Here is a 14,494-nt window from a genome sequence, read left to right as displayed (position 1 = left end):
AGACAAAGATCCACCCAGAGGAAAAGTGTTCTTGTCATACATCAAGGGAACCACTGACCACATAGGGAAGCTGATGAGGAAACACAACATACAAACAATCTACAAACCCACCAAGAAAATCCAACAAATGCTACATTCAGCAAAGGACAAGAAGGATCTTCTCACCTCTGCAGGAGTCTACTGCAGTGGTTCTCAACCTGTGGGTCCCCAGATGTTTTGGCCTTCAACTCCCAGAATCCTAACAGCTGGTAAACTAGCTGGGATTTCTGGGAGTTGTAGGCCAAAACACTTGGAGACCCACAGGTTAAGAACCACTGCTCTACCGTATACCATGTGGCTGTGGACAAGTCTGCATAGGGACCACCAAGCACCGTGTCCAAACATGAATCAAGGAACATGAAAGGCACTGCGGACTAATTCAACCTGGGAAGTCAGCCATAGCAGAGCACCTGATGAACCAACCTGGACACAGTGTATTATTTGAGAACCCAGAAATGCTGGACCACTTTAACAAGTACCATGCCAGGCTACATAGAGAAGCCATTGAAATCCACAAGCATATGGACAATTTCAACAGAAAGGAGGAAACCATGAACATGAAGAAAATCTGGCTACCAGTATTAAAAAAAACTCTATAACAGTAATTAAACAACAAAACTCAAAAACAAGAGAACTCCAGACAGGAAGCAATCAGGGACAGCTAATCACCTCTCAACAAAGGATTCCCCCAGGCAGTAACAAACTAGACCTTAAAATGTCAGGCCATCAAATGCTAATCAAGGTGGCCAACTGAAACATTCACACTTGCCTCCAAGTCGTCTCTGGGCGACTTGGAAGGCGCTGAACAGACTGTGCTCTGGCACCACAAGATGCAGAGCCAATCTTAAGAAATGGGGCTACAGGGTGGAATCCTCGGCATGCGAGTGTGGAGAAGAGCAAACCACTGACCACCTGCTGCAATGCACCCTGGGCCCTGCCACATGCACAATGGAGGACCTTCTTGCGGCAACCCCGAGGCACTCCAAGTGGCCAGATACTGGTCAAAGGACATTTAACCAAATACCAAATTTGCAAAATCTGTGTGTTTTTTTTTCCTTTTTCTTTTTAATCTGTGTGTTTGTTTTGCTCTGTTAGAATTGTGATACAATGGTTGCTGATGACACGATAAATATACTTGCCTCCAACAGGCAAGAGTTCTTTCTCCCACCCTGGACTTTCCACAGATATATAAACTCTATTCTCCTAGTTTCCAACAGACGACACAACCTCTGAGGATGCCTGCCATAAATGCAGGTGAAACGTCAGGAGAGAATGCTTCTGGAACATGGCCATACAGCCCGAAAAGCCTACAACAACCCAGTGACTCCGGCCATGAAAGCCTTCGACAATAAACTGAAATTCTGTCTCGTTCAGCGCGCTCCTGTTTCGAGAGAGAGAGCCTGGCTCATGCAAGTTTGGGGCTGAGCTGGGGAGAAGGGGGAGATGAACGGGGGCGTCTCTCCACCAATGCAATGCAATGCAATACAATGCAAAGGCCTGGCCCGCCCCCGCCAAACGGCGCAGACCCGAAGCCTGCCTGGGCTTTGCTCCCTGGCCGCCCGGGGTTCCCTCTTTCCCTTCTTGCCTCTCCGCCCAGGATCCCGGAGTGGGAGCCCTTGAAGTCTCCCCAGAGCAGCGCCCGCAGAGACGCCCCTCTTCCCAGGAGACCTGCTTTGGGCTGAAGAGGGCGAGGGTCCTGCCCTCCTGGCCCGCTTGGCTTGCCCTCGCCTCCCTTCCCTTCCCTTCCCAGCACTGCCCACCTGCTGCCCCTTGCGCCCAGCATGCTGCCCGGCCTCCTGGCGCTTTCCTGGCTGCCCTTTCTGCTTGCAGGTGGAGCCCCTGGAAGCCTCCGGTGAGTTTCCCAAACGGGGAAAGGTACGGGTTGGGAGGGGAAGGGAGGGTTTCCAATTGGCTCCCCTTGTTGTTAAACTGTTCTGGAGTGGACTTTGACGTGGGGTGACTGCATGAATGAGAGACCTCCACGCTTACCTATAGAAAGCTAGATCCAGTCCAACCTCCTGCCTAGAAGCAGGAATATTGTATTCAAAGCACACCCGACAGATGGCCACCCAGCCTCTGTTTAAAAGCCTCCAAAGAAGGAGCCTCCACCACACTCAGGGGCAGAGAGTTCCACTGCTGAACGGCTCGCACAGTCAAGAAGTTCTTCCTAATGTTCAGGTGGAATCTCCTTTCTTGTAGTTTGAAGCCATTGTTCTGCATCCTAGTCTCCAGGGCAGCAGAAAACAAGCTTCCTCCCTCCTCCCTATGCTTTCCTCTCACATACTTATGCATGGCTATCATGTCTCCTCTCAGCCTTCTCTTCTTCAGGCTAAACATGCCTAACTCTTTAAGCCGCAGCCCCAGGGATTGCTTGATGGAGTTTATCCATCTCCAGTATCGTCTTCTGCTTTTTCTGCAGTCTACTGTCTTCTACTGTATTATTGTAATTTTCTAATGAGTGGAGTCTTCTCATCATCTGGCCTAAGTCGCACAGCCTCCGTTTATTTATTTATGTATTATTTACTGTATTTCTACCCCACCCTTCTCAACCCTGTAGGGGACTCAAGGCGGCTTGCATATACAGGCGACAATTAAATGCCAAAACACACATAATAACAACATAAGCATTAAAACAGTCAATTAAAACATATAGAAGTTTAACATCACACAATCCAACATCATAGTCCAGTTTGTCATTGCAATATTTCAACTTTCCTTATTGTAGTGATGGCTTACTCAATTGACTGCTTGGTTAAACATCAATGTTTTTAGCCTTCTTCTAAAGGACAGGAGGGAAGAGGCTGATCTAATTTCTCTCAGTAGGGAGTTCCATAGCCAAGGGGCTACCGCTGAGAAGGCCCTGTCTCTCATCCCTGCCAACTAGGCCTGCAAAGGAGGTGGGATCAAGAGCATGGCCTCCCCAGAAGATCTTAATCTCCTTGCTGGTTCATAGAGGGTGATATGTTTGGACTGGTAAGCTGGGCCAGAGCTGTTTAGGGCTTTATATACTAAAGTCAGCACTTTGAATTGTGCTTGGCAGCCAAGAGAGCTGACGCAACAGGAGGGATGTCCTCACTCTGTACACCACTCCGGTGAGCAGCCTGGCTGCTACCCGTTGGACTACTTGAAGCTTCCAGACAGTCTACAAAGTCATCCCCACGTAGAGCGCATAGCAGTAGTATATCCAGGATGTAATAAGAGTGTGGACCACTGTGGCCAAGTCTGACTTCCCAAGGTACAAGCGCAATTGGCACACAAGTTTTAATTGTGCAAATGCTCCCCTTGTCACCGTCAAAACCTGAGGTTCCAGGATCAACAATGGATCCAGAATTACTCCCAAGCTGCGAACCTGTGTCTTCAGGGGGAGTGTAACCCCATCCAACACAGGCTGTAACCCTATACCCTGTTTGGCCTTACAACTGGCCAGTAGTACTTCTGTCTTGTCTGGATTCAATTTCAGTTTGTTCATCTTCATCCAGATCATCACAGCTGCCAAGCACCTGTTCAGGACTAGAACAGTCCCCTTATCAGTAGGTGGAAAGGAGTGATAGAATTGGATGTCATCTGTGTACATATGACATCAAACTTCAAAACTCCAGTTGATCTTTGACAACAGCTTCATGTAGATGTTAAACAACACCAGGAACAATACTGAAGCCTGTGGGACCCCACAGGACAATGGCTGTGGGGCCGAGCAGGTGGGGGACACCTTCTGGATGGGCAGGGGTCTAGGATACATGCGATTGCCCTCGCTTCTCCCAGGACTTGTCCACATCCTTGAGCTGCACCAATTGAAATGAATCCATCAAAACTGGACAAGCAGGTGCTCGTGTTACATCCTCAGAGACTGCCATTAAATGGTGTCCAAGTCAGAACAGCTCAGAGCAACTTTGTCTGCAAAGAACCGAGAAAATACTTCACAATGAGCTACCGAATGGTCAAGGACCCCATCCTGTAAGGTGGGGTTTAAGAAATCTCTGACTGTTCAGAATGGCTCAGCAGACGCAATATTGCCGCAAAGAAAGATTTTTTGGCAGCATCAATTGCTACGGCATATGCCCTTAGATAGACACACAGCCGTATTCGGTCTGACTCTTTGCACTCTGAACACCACACACACTCTAGTTCCCTCTTTGTTCACGTCATCGCTGCCAGCTCCTCGTTGAACCAAGGAAATGGCTTAGGGCTGCTACTCGAGAGGGGACGTTCCTGAACAATCGTGTCTATTGCCCTAGTCATCTCCCTATTCCAGAGGCCAGATTACTTCTGTGCAGATATTCTCACTGATTGACTTTGCAAATTTCATGGCTGATCATATGCTAATTCAAGCTTGCTAATTACAATATTCACACTTGTTTTGAATAGACAAGGATTCTTTCTGCCACCCTGGAAATTCCACACTTATATATACACTCCATTTTCCTCACTGTCAACAGAACTTTTGAAGACGGCAGCCACAGATGCAGGCAAAACATTAGGAGCGAATGCTTCTGGAACAGGATATAATTTTGCTTCTTTCCTTCCTAGAGTTTCTGCATCAGAATTCTCCTAGGCTCTGATATTTTAACACCAAAATGTGACTTAAAGTTGAGTTGTATTGTGATGTCAGAGGGGTGTGTCTTGGTGTTGTTGGAAGAGTAGGATTACAAAGGGCAACCCTGGTGATACTATTAAGCACAATGCGCTAAGGATAAACCATGGTTGCTTTGAGTAAGCCATTAAAGTGAAAACTAGCAAGTCAAACAAATGAAGACAATCTGAATATGCTCACCCATAAATTTCAAGGCTTGCTTTGAGAAAGATTTAAAATCTGGTTGACTTTGTTAGAAGCACAAAAGATTGAGAGCAGGTAGGCTGGGAGGAAGAGGGGTAAGGTGAGGAGACTGATGTACTGGAAAAGAGTTTAGAATTGCATCTTGTCCAGCAGCTGTTGAGAGCCCCCCGCCCCTCCCCAACTGTCAGCTGTCATTCTGCTGGACACTGAGTGGGAGGCAGCCTGCCAGACACAGCTCCACCCTGTCTTATTTATTACATCTTATCTATCACATGTAGGTTGCAAACCTGAGAGCAAATTAATGTTTTGCAAACCACTCTGAGAGCCTTTGTGTCCAAAGAGCGAGGTATAATAAATACTCCAAACAAAATTAAAAATCAAACAAAAAATCTGGTTGGCTCTGTTGAAAAGTCAGGAGATTGAGAAACTAGGAGCAACTAAAGTGGGAAGAAGAGATCAGTTTTCTGGGAAAAGGTTTAAAATCTGGCTAGAGCTGCTGGAAGGAAAGAAGATTGAGAGACTGGGAGGAAGAGGAGTGGGTGAAGAGATCAGTAGACTGGAAAGGCGTTTAAAATCTGGCTGGAGTTGTTGGGAGGACAGGGGATTGAGAGGAGAAGGGATGGCAAGAAGATTGAGCTAGAGCAGCAACAAACTCATGAATGATGAAATCAAGAGTGTCTTCAACTCAAGCGTGTGTGTATGTATCCAAGCAATTTCTGATTTACGGTAGCCCTACAGTTATCTTATCATGGGACTTCCTTGGTAAGATACGTTCAGAGAGGGCTTGCCATTGCCTTCCCCTGAGTGTGAGGGACTAGAGATTTGAGCCATAGTCTTAATCCACTCAAACTGTTATGCCATGCTGGCTCTCAATCAGTTCAAAAAGGGTCTATCAATGACCAGGCAGTAGTTGTCATACAATGTTGGTCTAGGAAGGGCTTTCTGGTGAATGGTTGAATATTTCCTTGGAAGCAGCAGGTAACATTCATGAATTAGAGAATTAGAGTTGGAAGAGATTCCAATGGCCATCCAGTCCAACTTCCTTCCATGCAGGAATACACAATCAAAGCACTCTCAAAGGATGGTCATTCAGCCTCTGTTTAAAAACCTCCAGAGGAGACTCCACCACACTCCAAGGGCCCATCCAGACAGGCCCAAAATGCAGGACCTGTCTCAGTTTTTACCAAACGATGCCTCCAGTAAAAACAAATTAATTAAATACCTCAATAGATTCGGGTCTTCCTGAAAGGGCCGTGTCTAATGAGGTATTATGCCTGTTGGGACTGACTCTCAGGATTGCTTTTGCAGTCCCAGGGGTGAGTTCCATAGACATCCTGCACCTTTTGGGCTCTGGTAAGTCTGGAGGCCTAAATGGGCTTCAGGGTGGCTTCATGCCATCCTGATTTGGCTCCAAATGGTATGTAACTCCTACCCCCAGAAACACCCGTATTTGAGTTAGGGGGTGGGGATTACAACCTGCACCAAAGCGGATTAAAGTAACCTGCTTTGGCATGGGTTATAGGGCTGTCAGGAAGCGCCCCCAGGCAACATATTTTGCTGTCAAACAGCTTTTACTGTCAAAAAGTTTTTCTTAATGTTTAGGTGGAATTGCTTTCACTGTAGTTTGAATTCATCATGCAGCAATATATTCATCAGTCCCCAGACCCAAAGTGGCAACTCCTTATCGCTGTCTTGGATAAGCCATGATGGGCATTTGTGGGTCGGACAGCTGCATGCAACTTGTCTATGTCCTCAAGCTTTATCAAGTGTCAATAATCTCACAAAACAGGATAAGGCAGACCATTAGGCCCTTTATTTGCATCAACAGCTACATTCAGACTGATGTAGAGACAGGAATTTGACTCCCCAAAGTAGCCAAGTTGTCACATCAGGCCACAGACAATTTCGGACTACTATTACTTAGAGTTGGTGAGTCCCTATATCAAGAGAAAAGTGGGATAAAAATGAAGTAAATAAATAAATAAGTAAATGAATAACAAACTCTGCCACTTAGAAAAGCAAAACCAGACCGCTATTGAGGATGGAAATTTTCTTCTTGGAATTAAAGATGTTAAGCACCGGGATTGTGGCGCAGCTGGCTGAGTGTCAGCTGCATTAAGATCACTCTGAACAAAAGGTCATGAGTTCGAAGCCAGCCCGGGCTGGAGTGGGTGTCCAGCCATTGTGTAGCCCGTTGTCGACCTTTGCAACCCGAAAGACAGTTGCATCTGTCAAGTAGGAAAATAAGGTACCACCTTGTGTGGGAGGCTTAATTTAACTAATTTATGAGGCCATAAAGAAAAAAGACTCCGGGGAATGTGGAATGCGGAAGAACTTCATCGGTGTCGTTGATGGACGATGAAAAGCAGCAGCTCCTCTGGCGGCCAGAAAAAAAAAAGAAGTTAAATAGCCTCGGTGTATTTGTCTGTATTTGTCTGTTAAATGTTGTCTGTCAAACTGGCATTGAATGTTTGCCATATATGTGTTAACTGTAATCCGCCCTGAGTCCCCTGCGGGGTGAGAAGGGTGGAATATAAGAACTGTAAATAAATAAATAATAAGCATGTGTTCTTCCATGAAGCTATGAAATTTTAAATTACTAACTTCATGAGAGTTATAATTTTAATTTCCTCCTTGTTAATAGAAAGGCTCAATGAACAGATGTAAAATCTGTCTGTGTTTCTGAATATGTGAAGGGCTCCTTACATTTTACTTCTGCAGTTAATGTTCTATATTTTGTGCACAGCTCAAGAGGGCGCAGGCAACTAGTGGCTCTGAATCAATCTGGTGTCTGTCGCTATGGTTCGAAGCTTGACTGCTGCTATGGCTGGAAAAGAAATAGCAAAGAACACTGTGAAGGTAATAGTGCAATCTTGTTTTTGCCTTACTTCTAGAAATGCATGTTTACATCTAAATGAATTTGGCCAAACAAACATCCCAAAACGTGGAGACATAGTGGTGCTTTACATGAGAGAAGGCTTAAGCAGAACGGATTGATTCAATGTATTTTAATGATGCCTGAAAGACTACCGTATCCTGGTCATTTTACCTTATTGTTTTCTAGGGGCATTCTGAAAGTACAGTAGAGCTTCACTTATCCAACATAAACGGGCCAGCAGAACATTGGATATGTGAAAATGTTGGATAATAAGGAGGGATTAAGGAAAATCGTATTAAACGCCAAATTACAGTATGATTTTAAAAATTAAGCACAAAAACATCATGTTTTACAACAAATAGACAGAAAAAGTCATTCAATACATGGTAATGTTATGTAGTACTTACTGTATTTACAAATTTAGCACCAAAACATCGCAATGTGTTGAAACAGCTGTGGATCCGGGCAGGAGGCAGACTGCGTTGTATAGTACAGAACATTGGATGAGTGAAGGTTTGATAAGTGAGACTTTACTGTCGTAGCCTGCAGATGTTTGATATTCAACTCTGCACAATACATGTGTGGGTCTGAGCGTAATGTGTGGCCTAGCTCACTTTTTCAAGTCATTTCCTCCATGTATAGATTATTTTCTGATCTGGTACACTTGTGTCTGGATTGTACTATCATCTGTAGGTACCTGGTGTGGTATCCAAATAGTATTATTCAGTAGGAGATCTGTAAGTGTGTGAAATAGTTTGTTTTTATTTTTGTGTCCCTTCCAGATATTTCTGACCTGTGGCAACCCTCAGGAGAACCTATCACAGGATTTTCTGGACAGTATTTATTCAGAAGAGATTTTCCATTGCCTTCCTCTGAGGCTGAGAAAATGTGATTTCTCTAGTGGGTTTCATGGGCAAGCAGGGATTTGAACACTGGTCTTCAGAGTCATAGTCCAATGCTCAAATCATTGCACCATACTGGCTTCTTCTTAAATAACGTAGAAGCATTCCTCTATTTCAGGAATTAACAACTATCTCTGAGCCTCAACATGGATTTCTGGCTTTGTTTAAAAAATCATTAGTATCTACCTAAAGCTTAATTGGTAGAAATCTCAGGGGAAATTCTGCCCTTGAGTGAGCCATGTGGAGAAATTTATAGACTTACACTTTTGATTAAATGGCCTATATATTTTTCAAATGTCCAAATTATTTGGGGACTGAAGATTTCTGTCTGGCATTCTAGTGTAAACACATCCGAGTATTACCCCAATTGGCGCTCAGTTTTCAGAGCTTTAAGGAATTAGTTTCATGAAGAACATATAGTTATTTAATGACCTCTGAGCTTTTAATAAAACTTAGCATAAACACAAGGGAGCATTTGAACTCTTTCTCCATCTGGATTTTGGCAGTAATGAATGAACTCATAAAATGTTGACTTTAGGAGTTGTCTCTTTCTTAGACATTACATCTGTTCTTCTGATGAACTAAGCTTTGGGTATCTAGCACAAACTGAACAAAAATTCACGTCTTCATTGATCTGCTCACCAGACTGTTGTCTAATGTGGACAGTTGCCAGTAGAGCCTTCCCTCCTTCAACCTATATTAATGAATATTGCAGATAACAGTCTTAGTTGAATGTACCTCCATCACCTCCATCTGTTGAATGGAGCAGTTCTTTATTAATAATGTTCTTGTCCTGTTTGTATAACCTAATTCAGCTGTTCCACTATATGGTGCGGTAAGAAGGGTAACTTATAAAAGTCTTTCGAAGATCCTGTTGGAACTGAGTATATGAAAATAGTCACACAATATCCCATTTTCAAAACCTTTTTACTTTCTTCTTCTGATGGAGTGCTGGTTTTTGTCAGACATTATATATGATAAAGATATATATTCAGCTGAATTAAGATGCAGACTTTATTGGTTGCATTGTTTTTTTATTTTATCACAGTGGGCCACTTTTGCTAAGGATTCCTTTATTTTTGGGGGGAGGGGAGGATAAATGTGTGTTGGCAAAGTACCATTAATTTGCAACCAAGAAATATAGCTAAATAATTTTGAACTATAACAAACCATTAAATAATTTGAAATCAAGAATGGTTATTAGATAATTTGAAACCATGAAATATCATTAAATCCTAATGCAGATTATTTAAGTATTTTAATATTGTTCAGAATAACATTTTAAGAGGCAATGAAATTCAGGCGTGTTAAGCTTGAAAAGCTCTGAATAGCTGCCAAAGCCCTCTTGCAACTCTGCTCCAAGACAAACAAAATTGTACATTTACAGGGGGGATGCCCCATATTTATGAACAGGAAATGCAGTATGCTGTGACCAAACTGCTTACAGATGCAGATACATAGAACATATTGAATGCATAAAGAAGATTTGGGGGGGGGGGGGCACAGGGCACATCTTGCTTGGTCATGCCTGCAGATGTAGTTCTTTGTGGAAGCTCATATTGTGGGCAAAGTTTCAACATGGATTTCATAGGGGGAAGAACTGAGAGAAAAGGCAGTCATACCTCCCACTCCTAGCCATTTGTTGCATTATGTTTGTGGATCTCCAGAATCACAGAGTTGGAAGAGACCTCTTGGGCCATTCAGTCCAACCTGCCAAGAAGCATGAAAATCGCATTCAAAGCACCCCCGACAGATGGCCATCCAGTCTCTATTTAAAAGCCTCCAAAGAAGGAGCCTCCACCTCAGATCAGGGCACAGAGTTCCACTGCTGAACACCTTTCACAGTTAGGATGTTCTGCCTAATGGAAAAAGCTCAGCTATAGTTCACACTTTTATCTTTGGAAGCTACTTCTGGTCCAAGATCTATGTCAATTACCAGGCTGTCCTTCTGCATAAGTCCACCGTGGAAATCTCATGGCTGGTTCACCACATGTCTTACTTTACAGTAGACATCTTTCTTATTTCTAGGGCTCTCAGGAGATGGTCCCTCACCTGAGGAAATCTTCTACTAGAAGGGTTGCTCAGTATCCAGTGATACCATTGTGCAAGCACAAGGTCCATTGCTCAGAATTATTTGTCGTGCAAGTGTAGTTTCCTTTTGTGCAAGTGGTTGCACAATATATTGGACATGCAGACTACCTCTTCTACATAGGAAAGAAACAGCAGTAATGTAATACTTGATGTGCTAGTAATACATTTGATCTAGATCCATCTCCACTATAAAGATAAAAAGAAGCTTAAGAGAGAACAAGGAATTGGCCAGCAAGATTTAGCATCTGAAGATCAGGCTTGCTGGCAGATCCATTGCTACAAAAGCGATGACTCCACTCTTGGTTTTATGGTATCTCTTCTTGTAACTGCTGTGGGTTGTATTGGAGCTCTTCCAGTTCTGAACTTCTGTCAGAAATAGAGTCTAGTACTTGGATGGCTTCCGGTTGACCGAGAGCAACAGCATGGGTTCACTGCCCCAGCAGCAAGGGAGTTACCAGACATCCCTGAAGCTGATCCAGCATACAAGTGATCATGATCTTCCACACTACTGAAATTCAAATTTTGCATCTCACACACATTAGAATGTGCAGTTTTATGTCAGTTTGTACCTTGTCTCCTCACCTCCTCCTTTTTTGCTGATGTGGAAATTGTAACCATATGCTTTCAGCTTGGCACTCAGGTAGATGTTCCAGTATGAATTGGTCACTGTATAGGACTACCTCAGAATTTGCAGTTGAAAGTGAGGGAGTGTGGTGCAATAACTGAGCATTGGACTATGATTCTGGAAAGCAGGGTTCAAGTGTATTTTTAACCATGGAACTCACTGGGTGACCTTGGATAAGTCACATTCTCTCAGCCCCAGACGGAGACAATGGCAAACCTCCTCTGAACTAAATCTTCACAAGAAAGCACTGTGCTAAGTTTTCCTTAGGGTGGCCAAAAATGACTTGATGGCACACAATAGCAATGATGGTTTGGATGTAATGATCATATAACCATGAGGCACAAAATAGTTAGCAAGTTTATTAAAAAGACATCCAAACAGCTTAACGAAGCCAGGAGGCCCATGTGGTAAATTCGGGGGAAAGTGGTAATGAGGATCTATGCATACATTTCTTCCTATTCTCTCATTAGACCATTGCTAGAATGGACTGAAAATAATGATTGGCACAACAATTAGAAAAACAGCTGAGGCCATCCTGTTATTAACATCCCTGGTGGTCCTACCCAGTAGAAAGAAAAACTAATAACAGTGAAAAGACACCAGTTTTTCTTTAAAGAGAGAGGACGGTATGTATGAAAGTAGGATTCATGGCAACCAGCCATTGTGAGACTTGGGTGGTATATTAAGATTTGGAAATTTTAAAAAGTGCTAAGATCCCAGTGTTAGCTAAACTTGAAGTCTTCTTGTTCCCATGATAATAATATCCAGATCAATTGCATGAAGTTTAAAGTCAGTTTAAAAAGAACTGAAATATATCATAGCTTCAAATAGATCTGGTGACAATTGGAAAGGAAATAAAGTAAGAAATATATGGAAATAAATACTTTTTGGAGAGTGTTTATTATGGTAAAGAAAATAAATTTTTCCTATCCACATATTATATTGAACCAGACCACTCAACAGTTGCAAAAACCTTAGTAGATAAGTAGGTTGATAGGAAAAAAGGAGCCCTTGAGAAGTAGCTCATGCAAATATTTTCTGGGCCTTTTGGGAAAGCATTTTTTTCTTTATTTTTAGACCACCCTATCTCCCTTGGGAGGACTCAGGGCGGTTTACACATACAGAGGCAAATATTCAATGCCTGGTATATACTAAAACATTACAGCAATAAACATAATACGGAATAATAACAGCATTGTACTAATCAAATGAAATTAAATATCAAAATAAAAACACAGAACAACTAATCACATTCCTTTGATATTGATCTAATTGCCCAGAAAATTCATTAAGATGCAGACTTTTTTTTCGCAAAAAATAAAAATAAAATAGAAAACTTTAATGAAAAGAACATTAATTGTAGGATACATCGTATACCATTTTACTGTATAAGTAACAATTTTGATCTCTTCTTGTTTAAAGCTGCTATTTACCCACAAAATCTATACTATCTTATTTTTATACTTTGCTTACAATAATCATGGTTTTAATTACTGTAGACATTTTTGACCAAGCAAAACGGACAACTTTTTCAACCTGCATTAGGCCTTCATCAACAATCCTGTTGTTCTTATTACTACTATTTGATTCAAAACAGCTGCTATTTGGGTGCGTTTAGTTGCGTGTTTTTTGATATTGTGTTTATTGACATCTAGCATTAAATTATGAACCACAAAGGAATTTGATACATTTTCCAATTGTGCAGCTGGTTCCACTAGGACCTGTACAGCCAGTAGCACAAACTATGGGCACGTCTATTGATTGGTTCCATTTACTCAGCTGGAAAGAAACAAGAGGCTTCTGTTAACATAGTGTTTTCCTCTGCTAGCATTATGTCACCATGCTTACTGTTTTTCATATTCCCACTTCCACAGCCACCTGTGAACATGGGTGCAAATATGGTGAATGTGTGATGCCAAACAAGTGTAAATGTTTTCCTGGATTCACAGGGAAAACCTGCAGCCAAGGTATGATGAATATATCATTCTTGTATAACATTTTTCTAACTTCACAGTGCAATCTTAAATTGGCAAAAAAAGTGAAAGGCAAGCTTTTATTAGACCAGGTGAAGTTGTGCTGGTGCCAGGGATTTTTTCCATTTGTGATGTTGAAAATTACTTAGGCTATGTTTTAACTTTATGTCAGCATTATTGGCACACTCTTGAATTAGAAGAGGTTTGGATCTGGTATAAATCTTCTGGTTTCCCTATCCCTGATCAAAACCCTTTTGGTTTTTCTGCTTGCAGATAGTCAATGGAGCAGTTGCTCTCTGGGAGCTCTTTTAGGCATTTTTGCCAAAAGAAGTAATTTATTCCTAATGTAAGGCCACTTCCTTATGTAAGCCCCCAGTGGCACAGTGGGTTAAAGCACTGAGCTGCTGAACTTGTTGACCAAAAGGTCACAGGTTCGAATCCAGGGAGTGGTGGGAGCTGCCGCTGTCAGCCCCATATTCTGCCAGCCTAGCAGTTTGAAAACATTCGAATGTGAATAGACCAATAGGTACCGCTCCAGCGGGAAGGTAAAGGCACTCCATGCAATCATGCCGGCCACATGACCTTGAAGGTATCTACGGACAACTCCAGCTCTTCGGCTTAGAAATAGAGATGAACACCAACCCCCCAGAGTCAGGCACGAGTGGACTTAATGTCAGGGGAAAACCTTTACCTAAGGCCACATAGTGAATTCATTTCGAAATTAAGTTGGCACTTAGAGCTTTCATGCAATCAGCCTTGAGGATAAATAATTTATTATGGAATCTGGTGAACTGAGAACAGATAAAGAGTACTTAAAAACAATAAACTGGGCACCACTTTATTTTGAAATAATGTAAATTAGATTGTCTGGTCTTTTCACCTCAACTACTATAATCAAATAATTGATGGCATTGCTATAGTAAGAGTGGATCAATATGTATATTTTCAATATGTTGCTCTAGTACATAAAATAATAGTACACTAAAAGGGAGTAATTTTAATGACCTTATTACTTGCAGTTGGAAGAGCAAACTCTGCATTGCATTTAAATCTTTTTTCCCTTTGTGGGCAAATAATAGTAACTTGTTTTTCATTTCAGCAATTAAGCCTTATGCATGTTTTTAGTTGAAATCCCTTTTCTGCACAGGCTGTTCTGTTCATGTGGATTTCCATTTGAATTTATTCCCTACAGCCACAAAGATTTCACAGGGC

The 14,494-nt window shown here is 42.3% G+C and overlaps 1 protein-coding gene across 1 annotated transcript in view; it reads left to right on the top strand.

The window, feature by feature from the left end:
• Nucleotides 1–1,511: 1,511 nt before the first annotated feature.
• Nucleotides 1,512–14,494, top strand: part of EGFL6 (EGF like domain multiple 6) — a 35,371-nt gene continuing 22,388 nt past the window's right edge. Inside the window, 6 exon segments of the mRNA XM_060769967.2 lie at nucleotides 1,512–1,616; nucleotides 1,619–1,726; nucleotides 1,729–1,816; nucleotides 1,819–1,891; nucleotides 7,560–7,672; nucleotides 13,184–13,276. Of these exon segments, the coding sequence (XP_060625950.2) occupies nucleotides 1,512–1,616; nucleotides 1,619–1,726; nucleotides 1,729–1,816; nucleotides 1,819–1,891; nucleotides 7,560–7,672; nucleotides 13,184–13,276 (580 nt within the window).

Source organism: Anolis sagrei, chromosome 3, assembly GCF_037176765.1.
Source record: "Anolis sagrei isolate rAnoSag1 chromosome 3, rAnoSag1.mat, whole genome shotgun sequence".
Taxonomy (NCBI): domain Eukaryota; kingdom Metazoa; phylum Chordata; class Lepidosauria; order Squamata; family Dactyloidae; genus Anolis; species Anolis sagrei.
Note: the sequence above shows the minus strand (reverse complement) of the source record. Positions and strands in the feature narration are given on the sequence as shown.